Source organism: Chiloscyllium plagiosum, unplaced genomic scaffold (genome assembly GCF_037043375.1).
Source record: "Chiloscyllium plagiosum isolate Xiang-an unplaced genomic scaffold, Cpla_swu_hap1 HiC_scaffold_9, whole genome shotgun sequence".
Lineage (NCBI taxonomy): Eukaryota > Metazoa > Chordata > Chondrichthyes > Orectolobiformes > Hemiscylliidae > Chiloscyllium > Chiloscyllium plagiosum.
The window spans coordinates 67,954,164-67,975,360 of record NW_028270147.1 but is presented as its reverse complement, the minus strand read 5'-3'; the positions used below and the strand labels follow the sequence as shown (position 1 = coordinate 67,975,360).

Genomic DNA, 21,197 nt, shown 5'->3' with positions numbered 1-21,197 from the left:
TTCAAGGATTATCACTAAGGGAACATTCCTGGATGTGATAGTAGAAAGAACACAAAACAATGTATGCACCACAAAGGTGTACAGGAAAGCCACACACACTGACCAGGTCCTGCACTACAATATCAACCACCCGAACACCTACAAGAGAAACTGCATTAGGACCCTATTCAAAAGAGCTACAACACCCTGCAGACTCCCAGCCAACGAAGGGAAGAAGATGAATACCTCTACAGAGTACTCACCAAGAATGAATATCTCCACAACTTCATTCGCAGATGCCTAACTGACAAACAACGCAACAAGGACAGCCACGCTCAGGCAACAACTCAGGACAAAAGACCCTATGCCCAACATGTGAAAGAACAACATAATTTAAAAGATTCCATATAAAGACTGCATGAAACATCGTATAGGACCAACAGGCAGACAACTAGTAATTTGCATTCACGAACACCAATCAGCCACTAAACGCCATGACCAGCTGTCCCTTGTAGCTACATACACACAGATGACAAGGACCACAAATTCGACTGGGACAACACAACGATCTTAACAGAAGCCAAAGAGACCACAGCCAGAGAATTTCTAGAAGTATGGCACTCATCCATGGACTCTATCAACAAGCACATAGACCTGGACCCAAATACCGGCTACTGCAATGAACGACCGGAAGCAGCAGGAATGGAACCAAATAAATTTCAAAAGACACAGTACAGCTGTACTCCACAGGAGGCTTCAAAGCACTGAAGATGTCCCCTAAACAGGGGACAAAATGTCTGCAAATCAACGTCCCAGCTCGGCAAACATGCCCACAACTACGACACCTAGTCTGGGGAATTAATAATGAGATGACAAATTAGTTGAACAGATATTTTGCATCAGTCTGTACAATAAAGGATGCAAATAACATCCCGGAAATAGCTGTAAATCAGGAAATGGAAGAGATTAACAAACTCAACAAAATTATAATCATAAGGAACTGACTAAATTGTTGGAAATGTGGACTGACAACTCCTTGAAGCCTAACTGATTTCATCGTAGGGTCTTAAAAGAAGTGATAGTTGAATCTTCAATTTTAACTTTCCAAATACCCCAGATTCAAGGAAAGTTCCATTAGATGTGAAAGTTGTGAATATACTAAAAAGGACAGAGACAAAACAGAGTAATCTACAGGACAGTTAGCTTAATGTCTGTCATGGGGAGAGGTTAGAACTTTTATTAAAAACATTATAGAAGGCACTTAGAGAAATCCAAGGTAGTCAGGCAGAGTCAACATGGTTTTATGAAATAAACATTTTGTAGTTCTTTGAAGAAGTAATATATGCTGTGGATAAAGGAACTGGTGGATGTATGTCCTTCGATTTTACAGAAGGCACTTGATTGAATGCCACATCAAAGATTTTCTGCAGAAAATAATAAGAACTTACTGTGAAAGGGCTACCATATTGACATGGATAGAACATTAGCTTACTAACTGAGAACAGTAGTCACAGTCATTTGTGGTTGGAATAAATCATTAGATAAAGTGACCAAAGTATGATTGCTAAATTTACCAATAGCACAAAGATAGATAGGAAAATAAATTGTAAAAAGGATAAAAGGTGGCTGCAAAAGGATTAAGTGAATGGGCAAAGAACATCCAAATGGAATATAATGTGGGAAATTGTCGGTTTTGGTAGCAAGAATAATAATAGAGACATTAATAGAGTGTCTCAGGCTTTGAGATATAAAAAAGGATCTGGATGTTCTAATGTATGAATCACAAAAAGTTAGTTTTCAGCTACAGAAGTAACCAGGAAAGTTAATACAGTGTTGTTGTTTAATGTAAAGGTAACTGAATATAAACATCTGAATTTAGAGTAGAAGTAAGCATTCGACTCCTCATGCCTGCACCTCTATTCAATATGTTGATGTGTTTGTGCTTTGAATTCCACATTCCAGCTATTCCCAATAATCTTTGATTCCCTTGCCTAACAAGAATCTATCTACCCCTGCCTGAAAACTTTTCAGCAGCTCTGCCTCTCCTGTCTAAGGCAGTGAGTTTAAACGTTGCCCAACTCAGAAAAGAAATCTCCTAAATGGGCCCTAAAAGCCCCCCCCCCCCCCCCCTAATTTTAAAATACTGCTCCCTGACTCTGGACTTACCCACAAGAAGGGTAATCATTTCCACATGCACCATTCAAGTATGCCTCTGTACTTCAATCGTCACCCCTCACTCTTCCAAATCCCAGTGGAAACAAGCCCAGTCTGTCCAATCTTTTTTCATTAAACAATCCACTTATTCCATGCATCAATCTCATAAACCTTTACTGTATCACCTCCAATGTATTTACATCATACCTTAAAGAGATCCAAACTGCACACAGTATTTGAGATGTGGCTTCCCCATTGTCCTGCACCAGTGAAGGAGAACAACGTTTATGACCAATGTTGAGGATAGTATTCCATTAGTCTCCTTGAATATTCACTGTCCCTGCGTATTAATCTTTTGTGACTAGAACAAGCACTAGAACACCTAGATCTCTCCACAACACAAAAGTAGGGAAATTATACAATATTGATGAGACCACATCTTGAGTACTGTTTACAGTATTGGTCTCCTTATTTTAAGGAAGATGTTAATGCTTTGGAAGCAGTTTGGAGAAGGTTTATTAGAGTACTATTTGGAATGGACATGTTGTATTATGAGAAATGGTTGGACAGGCAAGACTTGTATTCAAAGGTGTTCAGAAGTGTAAGAGTTGACAAACTAGAAATATGATATCCTGGAAGTCTTCACATGGTTTATGTGGAAAGAATGTTTTCTCCTGTTGAGGTTCAAAAACTAGGGGCCTCTGTTTAAAAATACTGTTTTCTTTCTCTCAGAGGATTGAGAGTCTTTGGAAATCTCTTCCTCAAAAGGCCGTGAAAGCAAAGTCTTTGACCATTTTTAAGGCAGAGGTAAATAGTCCTTGACAAACAAGGATTGAAGCGTTACCCTGTGTTAGCAGGAGTGTGGAATAATCAGATTAGCCATCATTTTATTTAATGGGAAAGCAGTTTGAAAGGGGTCAAATGGTCTACCTCTGAAAGTTGTGAGCCTTTGGAACTCTCTCAGAAGATGAGAGAGACAGGGCCATTGAGAACTTATCAGGCAGAGGTAGATTGATTCCATTGTCTACCAGGAATCTAAGGTTATCAGGAATAGCTGGAATGTGGAATTCATAATGCAAATAGATCAGCTTTTATCTTGTTGAATGATGATACAGACACAAGGGATAATCAGCCGACTTCTACTCCGAATTTGTTTGTTGCATGTATGCTACCAACAAGAAATACTTATGCCTTTAAAATTGGAAAAAGAGGTGTGATTTAAGTAAATATCATCTCACTACTTTCTCATTTCTCCCAAATAATGGTGATGACAGGACAAAAGGTGGCATTCCTGTTTTCTTGGCAGAATTAGATAATAGGGTATTTGGAAGAATCAAGTGCTCATAATTATTAACAAAAAAAAGAATCAGGAAGAATGTTTTTGAATAAATCTCTGGATAAATATGCTAGCATTGAATGATCCATTTGGATTCCTCTTTTTAAAGAATTCAAACAGTAGAGGCATAAAAAAAATCACATATTTTATGAGCCTTGTATGCAGTGTACACTTCCTATTCATGTGGCCCGACTTGGTCTTTAATTTCCCATCACACATCTCTTTTTGGAGATGGGCATTGCCTGGCATTTGTGTGGCACAAATGTTACTTGCAACTTCTCGGCGAAAGCTTGGATATTGTACCTGGTCTTGCTGCATTTGTACGTGGACTGTTTTAGTATCTGAGGAGTTGTGACTGGTGCTGAACACTGTGCCATCATCAGCAAGCATCCCACCCTGGCCTTCTGGTGGTGGGAAGATCATGGATGAAATAAATGAAGGTGGTTGCCCTTAGAACACAACCCTAAAGAACTCCTCAAAAGAAGTCCTGGAACTGAGATGACTGACCTTTAACAACCACAACCATCTTCCTTTGTGCCAGGTATGACTCCTACAAGTGGAGAAATATCCCCTGATTTCCACTGACTCCAGTTTTGCTAGGATTTCTAGACACACTCAAGTCAAATATGACCTTGATATGAAGGGCAGTCACTCTCACCCCAGCATTGGAATTCAGCTGTTTTGTCCATGTTTGAACCAAATTTGTAATGAGGTCAAGAACTGAGTGGCCCTAGTTGAACCCAGACCAGACAGCAATGAGCAGTTTATTGCTAAACAAGTGATACTTGATAACACTGTTGATGACACTTTCTATCATTTTACTAATGATAGAGAGTAAAATGACAGGATGGACTTCTCCTGGTTGTGTTTACAGAAGATACCTGGGCAATTTTCACATGTTTGAGTATGTACCCATGTTATAGCTGTACTAGAACAGCTTAGCTGGGAGTGCTGCAAGGTCTGGAGCACTTATCTTCATTATTGCCAGAGAGTGTTGTTAGGGTCCATAGCCTTTCCAGTTTGCATTACATCCAGTTGTTCTTGCTATCACATGGAGTGAATTGAAACAGCTGAAAACTGGCACCTATGATGCTGAGGACATCTGGGGATGCTAAGGTGGCTATCTTCCCGTCTCTTTTATTTCTCTCAAGTTTTTATTCCCTCTATTTTGCGTTCTATACCTGATTGGACTTTGCATTAACTGTTCTCAATTACACTAATTGGTTCAAACTCTGCATTCCTCATTAACAATGCTTTAACCTAACTGGTTAAGAATATACAGCTTGTTGTAAAACACTTTAGAAAATCTTTGGGCAGGGGCCACTTGTTCACAATTCGCAACCAAATTCTGGCCCTGTGTTTCTTAGATACATATTGTGTAATCTTTTATTTTGCAGTTTCACCTGGGAGAGTTTTTTAAAAACCTACATAATAAACTTAGAATTAAAATTCAGAAAGTATTAAAGGGTGTCAGTAGTTTGAGTGACTTCACATTTGATTCCTGGTCCAGGAGTTGGAACGTTATGCTTCACTGAAGTGAACTTTGCCCAGGTTCAAAATATAAATGTAAATATTAAAAATGTTTCCATTATTTCTACCCTGAATAAAATGGATAGTTAGACTTCCGTCATGTGATTGTAATGGAAAATGGAAGAACATTTGCTTATCGAATACCAAAGATAATGTTTACTCTTGGCAGTTCAAAATGCTTCAAACATAACAATGACAAAACAAAGCTTCTACTTGTTTGGATATATGCATCCCAACCAATGTAATCTTCACCATAAAATGTATCATTAACTGTCATAGCAAAATATTTAACTGAACAAAATAATCTGAGCTAATCAACAGCAATGTGATTATTCATACTAGTGTTTGTACACAATGTTCTAAAATGCTAAATGCTAAACTTGGAATAATAATGTGATAAAACTTGCTATCCACTTATAAATCTATTTGCTAATTTTTACAGCTTGGCTCATGCTTTGCAAACATTGCTGATTTTTTCACCATATTTGCTTATTCATTTCTGAAGCTGTTATCAGATCCTTTCAAAGTAACATTGAGTCAAACTACAAGGCTATTGTAAAAAAAACCTGCCACATTTTAATGTTGTCTATACATATTTAATTATACTAGAACTATTTTAGCTAATTATAATCAACAAACCTGACACATTCGCTGCCATCTCAACAAAATGCAATAGATTCAATTGAATTGTATTACTATGTTTAAGTTTAATGCTAGCAGCAATAATAAATAAAAATTCCAATCCAGCTCTTAGTGGATCACTTGTATAAAACTCATTTTTTTTTAAAAATGGAGCAGTTCCTTACTCAGAATACCTACTTTAGGAAATGAACATAACGCTGGTGTTTGAGGTTCAGAATAGATGGAGACTTTGGCTAATCATGGAACTTTTAATACTGATGTCAGAAATAGGAAGTGCTTCATACCTCACCTTAATGAACAATAATTATACATAAATTCTCGATGATTGAGCCAAAATAATCCCAACATTGCCAAAAGGTAGCATTCACAATTTTTCACTCAGGTTGCACTAGCGAGGTAAAGAAGAACTCTATTATTGATATCAATTTCCTCTTCCCTATTTAAAATCACTCCCATTATTAGTTACAACCAAGATTAACTGTTAGTCATACAGCTGATCATAATCCCAAACTAAACTAATTCCACCTGCCTGCATTTGGCCCATATTCCTCCAAACATTTCTTATTCATGTATTTATCCAAATGTCTTTTAAATGTTGTAACTGTACACACATCCATCATCTTCTCTGGAAGTTCATTCCACACATGGACCACTATGTTTAAAAAAAATTGCCCCCATGTCATCTTATAAATCGCTCTCCTCTTATCTTAAAAATGTGCCCCTTGTCTTGAAATCCTCCACCGAGGCAAAAGACACCTGCCATTCACCTTATCTATACCCCTCATGATTTTATAAATATCTATAAGATCACCCTCAACCTCCTTCACTCCAGTGAAAAAGTCCCAGCATATCCAGCCTCTCCTTATAACTCAAACTCTCTATTCCCAGCAATATTCTGGTAAATCTTTCCTGAACCCTCTCCAGCTTAATAATATCCTTCCCATATCAGGGTGACCAGAACTGGACACAGTATTTGAGAACAGGCCTCATCAATGTCTTTTACAACCTCAACATGACGTCCCAATTCTTATAATCATAGAACTGAACAATGAAGGCAAGCATACTGAATGCCTTCTTAACCAGCCTGTCCACATGTGACACAAACATCAAAGAAGTATGTACCTGAACCCCTGGGTTTCTCTGTTCTACTAACTACTCAAAGCTCTACTTTTAATTGTATAAGTCCTGCCTTTGTTTATTTTACCAAAATGCAATATCTTGCATCTATCCAAATTAAACTCCATCTGTCACTCTTCAGCCTATTGACCCAATTGATTAAGATCTCTTTGTTATCTTAGATAACCTTTCTTGCTGTCCACTATACCAGCAATTTTGATTGTGATCCACAAACTTACTAACCATGTCATCTACATTTTCATCCAAATCATTTATATAAATGACAAACTGCTCTGGACTCTGTACTGATGGTTACAGAACACCACTCTCAACAGGCCTCCACCACCACTTTGTGTCTCCTGTCACCATTCTGGAATTACATTGGTAGCAAACTTCAGTCAAACAGATGTTGCATTGTGAAGGTTGCCATCAAAAAAATTCAATGAAAGCTTGCAAATATGCTTAACTATCTTGATGCAAAATCCAGTCGAGTAAAGTCAGCAAAACTGTATTTCTCCGCAGTGGCAGGTTTACTGTACGATGAGATTCTCATTGTATTATCCAAACTGATCCTCTTTTTGTGTTCTCTTTTCTTTCCCTTTCATGTTATATTATGCTGCGACCCATGTCATATGAGCAGACATTGACGAATGTGAACGGGTGCCTAAACCTTGTGCATACCAGTGCATCAACACCCCTGGCAGCTTCAAGTGTCTCTGTCCACCTGGACAACATTTGTTAGGTGATGGGAAATCTTGTGCTGGATTAGAGAGGTTGCCAAATTATGAGAGAATTTATAACTTTGCCCAGTTCCCTAATGGGGGTTACCACAACCAACAACAGCCACGGCATCAGCAGCAGTTTAGTCAGTCCTCTAAGTATAGATCGCATACGGGCTACAGAAGCATTTACCGTGCAGCTTTCTCCAGGACTGGGAGGAGCATTAGAGAAACATGCCCTCAAGGCTATGAGGCAAAGAATAACAATTGCATAGGTAAACATCAGTCTTTATAAATGGAATCTTTTTTTTTATTGTAATATATCTAACAAAGTATTGATTTAAATGTCTTGTCCTGTAGGATGTGAAGCTGGAGTACGATTGCACAGAAATTTGTTTATGGATTATGTTCATTGGCATAAATCACTTTACAGTTTCAACAGTTACTAGTGATAATCGCTGAAAACTTCAGTTTTTATTTATTTGTGTCTTTGGATTCTTATAAAGCCAGACTATGTCCTGCTTAGTTTGAATATTGATTTCAGTTCAATTTAATCTCCACACCAGTATGGTCAATAAAGAGTCTTTTGATCAGATTAAAGTGTGGCTTCAAGCCAACATGGAAACTTTCAGTCTTGGTACGCAAGTCTTCTGACATTTGACCACACCCTCTGTCAGGAAAACACAAAAGCCCAAACTGATTGTTTTTTTAAGATGGAATATATTAATGTGACAACTGGTAGAGCTTAACATCTGGGTTAATCATTATTAAAAGAGAGGCAATTTATTAACAAAGTAAAAACCAGAGGTTCAAAACTGGCTTTTCTTTTTCATGTATTAACCCTTAAGTACAAAAAAAATTGTATCTTGCTTCATAATTGGAAAAAGCGGCAGGGGATTGTTGGCTGCTTTGGAATCATACCCCAGCCAAGCACCTTCAGGAGGGGAAAGGGAAGCAAATGGCGGGAAGGGGAAAGAAACAAATTACAATGAAGATGTAAATTCTCTGATCGCTGAGAGAAACCTTCATGTTTCCTCATAAAAAAAGTATAAGCAACTTGCTTTATTCTCTTACGCATCTTAAAATTTGAGTTTGAACAGTGTTTCAATAAAGTTGGTCAGACTAAAACCTTTTAGCTTACTGTATCAACCTTAGGTGCAATAAATCTTTTACTTTTTCTAAAATGTAGATATTTTGCAATAATCAACATCATGTTAATTTGTCAAAGTCAAGATAAATCACTACAAGTTATTGTCAGTAAGTAAAATACATTTTAACGTTTTCTGATTGTAAACTTCTGTGTTGACAGATATTAATGAGTGTGAAAACAAGGAACCATGTCAGCATGACTGCAAAAACACACCAGGGAGCTACCAATGCCTCTGCCCCAGTGGATACCGACTCATGCCGAATGGAAAAGCTTGCCATGGTAGGACAGAGATTTATGAATTCTGAATAATATTTCTAGAATTGCATTTTCCAGATTAATCATTGATTACCGTATATCCACCAAAATAGGGGCAGTCATTAAACTTTTTATGTTAAAATATCACAAAGAAGATCTGACAGGAATATATTAACCAGTGTCTCCTGTTTAGTATAATTAATTTTGGAGGATGTTGGCAGCTGTTCAAAATAGATTTTCTATTAGAGCTGCACCTTTATGATATAATGGAGAAACAAAGCTGGACATGTAAATAAAGAGTAATCAGAAGAGATTCCAGAAGAGTTCGTTATACTTGGGCGTTCTTATTATTTGAAGCTGTATGAGAAAATAAAGGTGATGAATCCATTTGAATTTCCAAAAGTTCTTAATAAGTAACTTATTGAAAGCAAGCAACTTGCTCTTATAACTGAGGTCAGAAAATTTAAGGCATGAAAATTCAGGTCTATGTTCATCCCCATTTCCCCCTACCCCACCCCAACCTGCCAGCTATCTTCCTAGAAGTGGGATCATAGGTAGAAGGGCTACCAACCCATATGCCAATTCAGGCAAGTTAATGGCCAGTTTAAACAGGAATGTCCAAGTCAGCCTGCTGGCCTCTGTGATAGGAGTCTAGAGTATGGTGCTGGAAAAGCGCAGCAGGTCAGGCAGCATCCAAGGAGCAGGAACATCAACCCTTCATCAGGGCAAAAACCCTTCATCAGGAATAGGCTGGGAGCCTCAGGGGTGAAGAGATAAATGGGAGAGGGGGCGGGGACTGGGGCTGGGGCTGGGGGAAGGTAATTGAGAGTGCAGTGGGTGGATGGAGGTGGAGGTAAAGGTGATAGGTCGGAGGGGAGGGTGGAGCAGTTAGGTGGGGAGGAAGATGGACAGATGAGACGGGGCATGAGGAGTGTGCTGAGCTGGAAGGTTGGAACTGGGGTAAGGTAGGGGGAGGGGAAATGAGGAAACTGGTGAAATCCACATGGAGTTAATAGGCTAACTACCAGGAGGCAAACTCTTCAAGCAGACCAGGGACTGGCCCTCCAGGAATTCTTTGAGACTTTCCCAACTAAAATATACTTGTAGAGAGGCAGAAATAGTTTGAGAAAGGGGAAAAAGCAACAATAACTAAGCAAAGAAATTAAAATAACAAAGACACAAACGAAACATTCCATATCGCAAAAGCAGGCTGGAAGATTGGCAAAAGATTAACAAGGAATTACTAAAAAATTTATGAAAAGGGAAATTAAATAATGACAAAAAAACAAGATATAATTTAAATTTGAATTTATGAATTTATTGTCACATGTACCGAGGCACAGTGAAAAGCTTTGTCTTGTGAGCAATACAGGCAGATCACAGTTAAATATCATAGACAAGTAAATAATAGGTAAAAAGCAGCAAAACAAATACACAGGTACAAGCAAATGCAAAGAGTTTGTGAAGCCATTCAGTATTCTACAACAGTAGGGTAGAAACTGTTTCGAAACTGGTCGGTGCGTGTGTTCAGACTTCTGTACCTTCTCCCTGATGATAGAGGTTGTAGAAAAGCATTGCCAGGGTGGGTGGATCTTTGAGAATGCTGGTGGCCTTTCCTTGACAGCGGGCCTGGTGGATGGATTTTATAGGTAGGAGGTTGGCCTTTGTGATTGTCGGGCCGAGTTCACCACTCTCTGTAATCATTGATCTTGAATGGTACAGTTGCCATACCAAGTAGTCATACATTCAGACAGATTGCTGTCGATGGCGCACCTATAAAAGTTGGCAAGGGTGTTCGCCATCATGCCAAATTTTCCCGGCTGCCTGAGGAAGAAGAGACATTGTTGAGACTTTGTAACCAGTGTGTTACAAAGGGAATCCTGTAGATGTAAGACGTCTGAACTTCCAGAAGGCATTCGATAAGAAGCAATACAAAATGTTAATACACAAGGTAAGATCACATAGTATAAGGGTAATTTATTAGCTTGAATAGAGGATTGGCTAAAAATAAAAAAAGTGACCACTTTACACCAGTCTCTTAAATGCGGTAGTACAGATTCAGGATTCAGTTTACCCACAGAGTGAAATAACAGGGCTTTTAACTCCAAGTTTGAAATCATAGATTATAGAATCCCTACAGTGTGGAAACAGGCCCTTTGGCCCAACAAGTCCACACCGACTCTCCAAAGAGTAACCCACCCAGACACATCGCCCTACCCTATGTTTACCCCTGACCAATACACATAAACTGCGCATCCCTGAATACTATGGGTAATTTAGCATGGCCAATTCACCTAACCTGCACATCTTTGGATTGTGGGAGGAGACCTGCACACACGCATTGAGAATGTGCAAACTCCACACAGTTGTCAGAGGCTGGAAGCGAACCTGGATTCCTGGCGCTGTGAGGCAGCATTGTTAACTACTGAGCCACCGTGCAGGAACGATGGAGTGATTATCTCAGGCCCTCCGAATCCTGAATAACACACAATTTTCACCTGAAACAATTTTCTGAGAACTCCCAGCCCTGCCATCTTTGAGACTGACTGCTGCTTTTGGTCATTTCAGAATGATGTGGATTACCTCTTCACACGTGCATGCTCTTTGTGCCACCTAGTGGTATCATTTGCAATGTACACAGCCAAGTCTAAAAAGTGGTATGAATTAAAACCAAGTACTCAAAGTGACAGTGCTGGAAAGCGGTGCTTATTGGAGTGCAGGAACCACCATTTTTCACCATTTACATTAACGGATTGGACCCAGAAATTTAAAATTCACTATGATAGCTAAGTGCAAGGCAAGGTTTATACAGAGGAGGATTGCAACAAAATACGGTAAGATATTAAAACATCAAAATAGAAATACAATAGTCAATAAACTTTGTCATAGATAAGTGTGTAGTACTACATTTTAGTTGGAAGAATACAAAGGCCACACATACTGCTTCAAAAATAAGAAGGTGAAATTGCTCTATGCCAGTTCATTACAGAAATGAAATGAATCGACAGATGATTGTTTCAGCATACCTAATCTTAACTCCATTCAAGTTCTCAACTGTATTCCAAACTCTTTCTGGGTAACTGAATTCTCAGTGCCTTTGTTGTGCTTGCTCAGCTTAAATTTAAAAGCTTTGGAAATACTTTCTATGTCAACAAACAATAAAAACTGATGCAGCGTATAAGTATCTGCTGATTCACTCATTACTCATGGGATAAGAAACAGTGGGATCTCAGAGAAAAATTACACAAATTGTTAAACATAGTGACACAGATTAATAAAGGCGATTAAAAGAGCAAAGAAAGGACAGGGATTTATTTATAGAATTAAGCTATGTTAAACCTGTAAAAACCTTGGTTGGACCATATTTGGAAAAGTGTGAACAGTTATAAAAAGAATATGGAGATGGTAAAGAAGGTTATTTTAAAATATATCAGAATTGAGAAGCTATACCTATTTAACAAAAATGAAATGGCTGGGAATCTTGGCTTACATGATATAACAGGTTACAAAGCAAAATCCAATGCTGATCACAATGCATTCCTCCATAGTGAGCTCAATTCATTCAATGCGTGTTTTGAACAGAAGGTCAGTGAAATGATGTCGCCTTCCCTGGCAGCCTTGGGTGCACCTGTATCCACAATCACCACCACAGACATCAAATTGGCCTTCTTCAGGATAAACCCATGGAAAGCAACTGGGCCCAGCTAGAGACCGTCGCCATGTACTCAGATCCTGTGCAGACCAGTTGGCAGGAGTATTTGTTGACATCTTTAACCTCTCCTTACTACAATGTGATGACAAGAAGACCACCATTATCCCAGTGCCAAAGAAAAGTCAGGCAACATGACTCAATAATTACCGCCCGGGGCTGTAACATAATCATGAAATGCTTCGAGAGATTAGTCATGGTTCACATCAACTCCAGCCTCCCAGATTGCCTTGATCTGCTACAATTCACCTACTATCACAAAAGGTCTCTAGCAGATGCCATATCCCTGGCGCTACACTCATCCCTGGAAAATCTTGGGGCGGCACGATAGCTCAATACCAGGGCCCAGAGTTCGATTCCTGCCTTGGGTGACTGTCTGTGTGGAGTTTGCACATTCTCCCATCTCTGTGTGGATTTCCACTGGTGCTCTGGTTTCCTCATCCAAAATTGTGCTGGTCAGGTTAAGTGGCCATGATAAATAGCCCATAGTGTTAGGTGAATTAGTCAGGAGTAAATACAGGGTAGGGGAATGGGTCTGGGTGGGTTAATCTTCAGAGGGTTGGTATGGAATTGTTGGGCTGAAGAGCCTGTTTCCATACTGTAGGAATCTAATCTGGATAACAAGGACACCTACTCCTGTTTATTGACTTTATCTCTGCCTTCAACACCATCAGCCCAACAAAACCCATCTCCAGACTCCAGGACCCAAGACTCTGCTACTGCCTCTGCAACTAGAACCTCAACTTCTTGACCCACAGATCGCTTTCAGTAAACACCGGTGACAAAATATCCTATCAATAATCCTCAACACTGGTGCCCAGCAATTTCAGGTCACTCAGCTATAATGCGATTGCCGAAGTGGGGACACGGTTTCTAAAGTGCAAACTTTTTAAATGTTTGGTAGCTGTAACGTGATTGCATTGTCGACGTTTTAAGGGCTGTTTCTAAAGCACAATTTTTCCATAATATGAGGTTGCATAAGAACACAACCATCACATTATAGAAGAACTACCTGTTGCTGATGACATCACCGTATTGGGTTGGATCTAAACGATGACAAGACCAAGCACAGAAAGGAGATAGACAGCTTAGTGGTTTAAAGACAACAATCTCTCTCTCTCAATGTCATGAAAATTAAGGACCTGGTCATCGACTTCAGGAAGTGGAGTGGAGGACATGCCCCTGTCTGTGTCAGTGGTGCTGAGGTGGAAGTGGTAAAGAGCGTCAAGTTATTGAGAGTAAATACCGCCAATTTATCCTGGTCCACTCATGCTGATACTACAGTCAAGAAAGCACACTAACTCCTCTACATCCTCAGGAGGCTAAGGAAATTTGGCATGTTCACAATGACACTTACCAATTTTTATAGATGCATCACAGCTTGGTATAGCAACTGCCATGCTGAAGAACACAAGATATTACAGAGTTGTGAATGTAACCCAGTGCATCAGGAAAACCAGCCTTCCTTCCATTGACTCCATCTACATTTCCTGCTGCCTTGCAAAAGCAGACAACATAATCAAAGACCACTACCAGCCCGGTTATATTCTCCCTCACCCTCTCCCATCAGGCAGCAAATACAAAAGTTTAAAAACATATACCAACAGATTTAAGAACAGTTTCTTCCCCACAGTTATCAAACTTATGAATGAAAAGTTGATCTTTCTCTGTACTTTCTCTGAAGCTGTAACACTATATTCTGCACTGTGTACTTGTGTAAGGTATGATTTGTCTGATTGGTACCAAAACAATACTTTTCTCTTAATCTTGGTATACGTGACAATAATAAATCAAAACAAATCTATGTTTATTGAAGAGAGAAGTCTGAGAAGTGACCAAATAGATCTTCTAAAATTAAAGAAGGTTTTAGAGTAAAAGTAGACAAGATTTTTTCCACTTGCAAGTGAGAACAGAACTAGGAACTTTTGATGCAAAAGAGCCTGTAAAAATCCAATAAAGGTAAACCTCAATCCAGAATGCAATTAAAACATGAAACTCAATGAAAGAATAGTACTTTTTTGTGGCGCAGAGGTATTGTCCTTACCCCTGGGCCAGGAGGGTTGGGTTCAAGTTCACCTATTCTGGAGGTCACTGAGTCATAGAGATGTACAGCATGAAAGCAGACCCTTCGGTCCAACTCGGCCCCGCTGACCAGATATCACAACCCAATCTAGTTTGGCCCCTATCTCTCTAAACCCCTCCTATTCGTATACCCATTCAGCCTCCACCACTTTCTCTGGCAGCTCATTCCATTCACGCACCACCTTCTGTGTGAAAATGTTGCCCCTTAGGTCCCTCTTAAATCTTTCGCCTCTCACCGTAAACCTATGCCCTCTAGTTCTGGACTTCCCACCTTGTCTATTTACCCTGTCCATGCCCCTCATGATTTTATAAACCTCTATAAGGTCACCCCTCAGCCTCTGACACTCCAGGGAAAACAGCCCCAGTCTATTCAGCCCCTCCCTATAGCTCAACCCTCCAACCCTTGCAACATCCTTGTAAATCTTTTCTGAACCCTTTCAAGTTTCAGTGGTGTCATTAATGGGCAGTGTGTGTAACTATTCATATGTATAGTTAGCTGTTGCAGAAAACATTGATGTGATGGTAGTGTCAACAAATAAAGAAAGTATATAAGGCAAATGGCATAGATCCACATGGGCAAACGAGAGAGAAGAATAGTGTGGGAAGAAGCTCATCTAGATCATAAACATTTGAATGGACTTGTTCAAATATGTAGCCTACTTCTGTGCTATTAATGAATATTTGCAGAAATTTAAATAAACAATATTCAATTAGGCTTGCATCCAAGGCACATCTCAAGTAATTGGTGAGAATTGCAAATTAGTCAAATGACTTAGAATTTGAAGGTTTCAAAATTTCAGCTCTCTGATTGACCTCAGGATTTTAAATGTAGCCACAATTACGTGAATTTATTTACTTCATACAGTGAATTTTAGAACATAGACTTGCATTTTTCCCTTTTTTTTTTACAAATTATTTTAATCTTTTTCTGCGATAATACTACGGGACACAGGTTCAGGGTGGGGGCAAAATTGAAGAGATATGCAAGGCAGGTTTTTCATACAATAGGTGTGTCTGGAATGTGCTGCCAGAGAAGGTGATGGAAGCAGACACAATAGCAGAATTTAAGAAACACCTGGATAAAAACATGAATAGCAAGGGAATAGAAGGATCTGGATCCTGTAAGTAAAGACAGTTTTAGTATGAAAGGACAAAATATGTCAGCATAGGCTTGAAGGGATGAAGGACATGTTCCTGTATTGTATTGTTCTTTGTTCTGATTCTTCCATGGGTAGTACAGTCCAGGGGAAGTGGTCACCCCCCCCCCCCCCCCCCCCCTGTGGATAAGGGGGAGATCATTGATACACTATTCTTGGATTGCCAGAAGGCATTTGACAAGGTGCAACAGGAAAGGTAATTGTGTAAAGTAGGAACTCAAGTGTGCAGTAATATATGAGCATGAATAGAAAATTGCTGACTGTCAGTAAACAGAGTATGCATAAATGGGTATTTTTTTAATAAGATTGGCAGGATGTGAGACAAGGAGATCCATCGGGTGCTAACTTTTATGCCTCATGTCAACTACTTAGATGAGGGAACAAAAGCGTTGTGACTTTGCACATGACACAAAGCTAGGTGGGAAAGAATATTGTGAAGATGACATAACAAGGATAAAGACAGATATAGATGGATTATGTGAATGGTCAAAATTCTGACAGATGGAATGTAATACGAGACAATGTGAAGTTTCTCACTTTGGCAGAAAGAATAAGACAGCAAAGTATTATCTAAATACAGAACTCCAAGGTGCAGAGGAATCCAGATATTCTGGTGAATGAATCACAAAGTTCATCTGTGAGCATTAGTGATTAAGATTAACAACGCTATCCTTTATAATGGGAGGAATTGAACATAAAAGTAAGGAGGTAATACTTCAATTATACCAGGTGTTGGTGAACCTCATCTTGAATACAGTGTACAATTTTAGTCTCCTTATTTAATGAAGGATGTGAATGTGCTGACGACAGATCAGACAAGGTTTACTAGATTGATAGCTGGAATGAGTAGGTTGTCTCATGAGGAAAGTTTGGACAACCCGGGTTTGTTTTCAGTGGAGCTTTGAAGAGTGAGGGAGGATCGGATTTAAGTTTGTAACATCCTGATTAGTCTTGACAAAGTGGATAGAGAAAGGATGTGTGACAACCCAGAACCGGGGAACATTGCTTTAAAATTAGCAGTCACCCTTTTAAAACAGAGGGGAAATTCTCTGAGGGTTGTGTGACTTTAAACTCTCTGTCTCAGAAGGTGGTGGCAGTAGGGGCAGTGCTACTTGAATATTTTAAAGTGAGAGGTAGATGGACTCTGATTTGTCAAGGAAATCAACAATTACTAGGGAAGATGGGAATGGGGAATTTGGAATACAAACAGATCAGCCACAACTTTTTAAACAGCAGAAGAGGCTTAAAGGGTCAAATGTACTGTATTTACTGTTCATTCACATGTATTACAGTGATTTGGACTGACTTGATGTGTAAACCTGCACTTGACAGCAAGCATCCCAGTTCAACTACAAAGATGATATCAAACATTAGCTCACAACTATCCTTGATTTATTGAATACAAGCATGTCCTTTTGTACTGGAACATAGCTGTGACCAGGTTTTACCAGTATCTGCTCAGATGAACTGAAGCATCTCAAATTAAAACAGAAAACGTTAGAAATAGTGAGCAGTAAGTCCTGATAAGAAAATGTTGATCATTTTCTTTAGTCACAAATTCAATCCAACCTGCTGAGCATTTCCAGTATTTTTGTTTTTTATTTCAGTTTCTAGTATCTGCAGTATTTTGCTTTTTTGCAGCATTCCAACTTTTGTGTTGGTGGGACTTGTTAATCAAACGTTGGTCACTTGTGATTTGCCCACTCAAATGCTTTACCAGGTAGTTCTATTGGACAATCACTCTTTGAAATAACCAAAGCAAAATTAATGTTTCTTTAAATCTTAGGCAGGTCAATCTTGTTGGTTATGTAAGTGAATTATGCACCCAAGTGCTGCATAGCAATAACATGATTCTCATACCCATCATTAAAAGACTGTTAGAGATATATCCATTTGAGTGCATTGGTAAAAACCTATTCCAATAGAGTACTGCACTGTGAATAAGTAGAACATCTTGGTTATCAATTTAAAATAAACTTGCTTTTGCAATACTTTATTTTTATTATAGAATAATATTTATTTTGTCTTTGTATGTACTGTCTAGATATTGATGAGTGTCTGGAGCAAAACATCCACTGTGGAGCAAACCACATGTGCTTTAACATGAGAGGCAGCTACCAGTGCATAGACACTCCTTGTCCACCCAAATACCAACGGGATCCAGTCACTGGGTAAGTTTTACCAATACCACTAACTCAGTTCTAATTCTAAGGTTATTTTTCAGTTTCCCTGTTTAATGCACAGATTTCTCCCTGATCCAGAGATTGCCAGTTCACAACATTATTTCCCACTGTATTCCTTATTTGATTTATGACACTTAGAGTAACAAGTTTCTAAATTATTAAAGCAGTGCTTGCGCAATGACATTTATTACAAATAATTATTTTGCAGTAGTATTTTTCTGTCTACATTTAACGCTGCTAATCTGATTAAATGAGAGTAAGTAAAAACACTATACCATATATACTTGAGTAAAAGTCAATCTCTTGTCAAAGTCGATCCCTATTTTTAGCCAAAAAATCTGGAATTTTCCACATATATCTTATGTAAAGGTCGACCCTAGTTCTTCACAGATAACAGATCAACATTGGAGAGTAAAGATATTATTCCTGTACGTAAATGTTACGATGAGGAAATGATTTTTTTTCTCGTGCTATTGTGTTTTAATGTACAATTCACACTAATTAGGGTACGGATTTAAGTTCATTATCAAATGAGCATTCTAATTATAATTAGTGTGATACAAAGTTTATCACACTATCATTTCCTATATAAGGTAGACCTATGTGCATTTACTTCACTATAATTACCATGCAGCTGTTGATTATTTCCCACAGCTACAATAATTAATGAGACTACAATAATGTATGACAGCCAAATGTCTGATAAGCTTTTATTTCTGATTAAAAAAGTTATAATATTAGTTTAATAAACTAAAACAACAGTAGATGAGAGAAAATGGAAGGAAATTGAAGAATTTAGTGCAAAAGTTTAAGATGCATCAGGTCAGAGTCAGCTGACAACCTCCCTTTGTGTGCAGCTCAGTTCCCCTGTAGCACTCATGGAATTATTGTAATTCATTGTGCATGAATTTCAGACTCTCAAAAGTAGTATTCATGTGATAGCTGACACCATAAATTTAACCTTTAAAAATAGTTCAAAACTTTTGACTTTTACACGATTATATACAGTATTCAGAAATCCAAATAGGTTCAATTCTTCAGCAAAATCCTGCATTAAGCAGAAAATACTATCCAGTTTTGCTCCTTGAATTGAAGGAATAAAGATAGAGCTGTCTACAAATGGACAGTAATTTATAATTTTAGAAGCTACGTAGGTGAGTTGTATTTTATTTCCTTTGATTTACTATTTTTATAATTGGCTTATCCATCTGGGTGGTGTTAAAACAATATTTTAAGTGTTTACATGATGTGAGCTAAAAATTTGTAAAACAAGTTAATCCAGAGATAAAGGATCACATTCTGGATCTATTGCAGGTTTGGTGTTAATGTTCCTTACGGTACTCCATTCTACCTTAAAAAATTACAAGTACTGTCCCCTGTAGGTTATGTTACATCTTAAGTTCAAAGACCAAGAGTTACGATTGACACAATTTCACATTAAACACGGCACCATTACTGAGAATGTTAAACCAAACTATTTCAATTAACTCGTGGTTACTCGTGGTTCAAGGATGGTCACTCTGAGGTGACTGCAGATTGTTTAAGTGTGATCATTAATTAAAATCTTCCTGCTTGATTTCATGGGGACTCTCCTTGTCAATGCACATTCTTCAATCTTCTCCCTTGAGCCCTGATATGTAAGAATTTTCATTTTAAGAGCTGTGAACAATCATATTCAAGTTGCAGATTGGTTTTTAATTTATGGTTAACTGGCTGATTCATGTATTTCCATGAATCTCATTGGTTTAGCAATAATAGGACTTCTTCCTGTCCTGCTGAATGACTGCCTGGTTTCAATCAGCTTCCCTTAATTTCAACATGTTTTCTCTGATTAACACTGCAATGAACAAATATCAATTAGCAAGTATTGCCCTCATCGGATCTCCACATAAACAATATTCTAAACTTGTAGCCAGTCTGTTAAAGTAAATATTTTGGGATTTAAATATATGCAAACATTCAGATATGAGGAAGTTATTTTCACAAAGAGAGATCAACATGTGTAATGGGGAGGGTGGTCAATGCAAGATCCTTGCAATAATTTGAGAAAATGTATGGTCTTTCTGATTGGATATAGTAGAATGAGTCAAAAATCTTCCTTTATCCTGTACCTACTTTGAGCTTTTGAATTGAAATTGATTTTTGTTTTGTAGATTTTGTCTGAAGGATTGTCCACCCAATGACCTGGAATGTGCTCTAAGTCCATATGCCTTGGAGTATAAGCTTGTTGCTCTTCCATTTGGTATTTCTGCAAACCAGGATCTTATCCGCCTTGTGGCTTACACTCATGATGGAGTGATGCATCCCAGAACAATCTTCTACATGGTTGATGAGGATCCACTGATACCCTTCGCCATTCGTGATGAGAACTTGAAAGGAGTTGTATTTACAATCAGACCATTACGAGAACCACAGACATATAGGATGAAAGTACGAGCATCATCCTACAGTGTGGATGGAACTATTGAATATCAGACTACTTTCATAGTTTATATAGCAGTGTCTGCATACCCATACTAAAAGCACTTCAAGTATTTTTTTAATCCACCCAAGTATAGGTCAGGACCACCGGGATGCAAATGTTTGAAATCTGCCATTGTCTAATACAGTTTTGTGAAAATGGTGCTATGTTTTGGCAGTATGCATATCTGAAGCCTGTGAACAGCAGGCACCAATCTGGCATGCTGTTTGAACAAGGCAGACAAATTATCATTCTTACCAATGCTTAACCAAAGACCAAATAGCCACCAGTCATTTAAAGTCAATACACTGTATAAGAAGATGACAAGTTCTTGGAGTTAGATATGAAGATGTATTCTATTTTTTTTTAAGTGTATATATGAGTAATTCTCTGTATTTTCTACACAGTTACCTATGGTTCATTTATTTTGTTTTCTCCAAAAGGCTAAAGTGTGACATCAGATAACAAAATAAAGATCACACTCTTCTAACTTTTATATAAGTCAATCCTCCATTTTTTAAAAACATCTTAAGGTAACATTTCTCAAATCTGATGTGGCAGCCTAATGTTAAGATAGTCATTGGATTACTATCCTTTGAGCATTAGCATCCTGATTTTCATAGAAAATGCTTACTTCATGTTTCATGTTTATTAAAAAATCAAATAGCTATTAAAAATGAGCAGGGTCTCTATCACTAAAGCTATGAGAATTAAGTGGTAAATG

The 21,197-nt window shown here is 38.3% G+C and overlaps 1 protein-coding gene across 2 annotated transcripts in view; it reads left to right on the top strand.

Annotated features, from left to right (window-relative positions):
- The window catches only part of hmcn1 (hemicentin 1), a 607,098-nt gene extending 586,124 nt beyond the window's left edge, over window positions 1-20,974 (top strand). Inside the window, exons 104-107 of one of the 2 annotated variants that reach the window (XM_043699541.2) lie at window positions 7,398-7,751; window positions 8,786-8,905; window positions 17,874-18,000; window positions 20,166-20,974. In XM_043699541.2, coding sequence (XP_043555476.2) covers window positions 7,398-7,751; window positions 8,786-8,905; window positions 17,874-18,000; window positions 20,166-20,532 — 968 coding nt within the window. In that variant the 3' untranslated portion in view covers window positions 20,533-20,974. The remainder of the gene's footprint in view (window positions 1-7,397; window positions 7,752-8,785; window positions 8,906-17,873; window positions 18,001-20,165) is intronic. The other variant, XM_087990747.1, reaches the window with a different exon arrangement.
- Window positions 20,975-21,197: the final 223 nt, after the last annotated feature.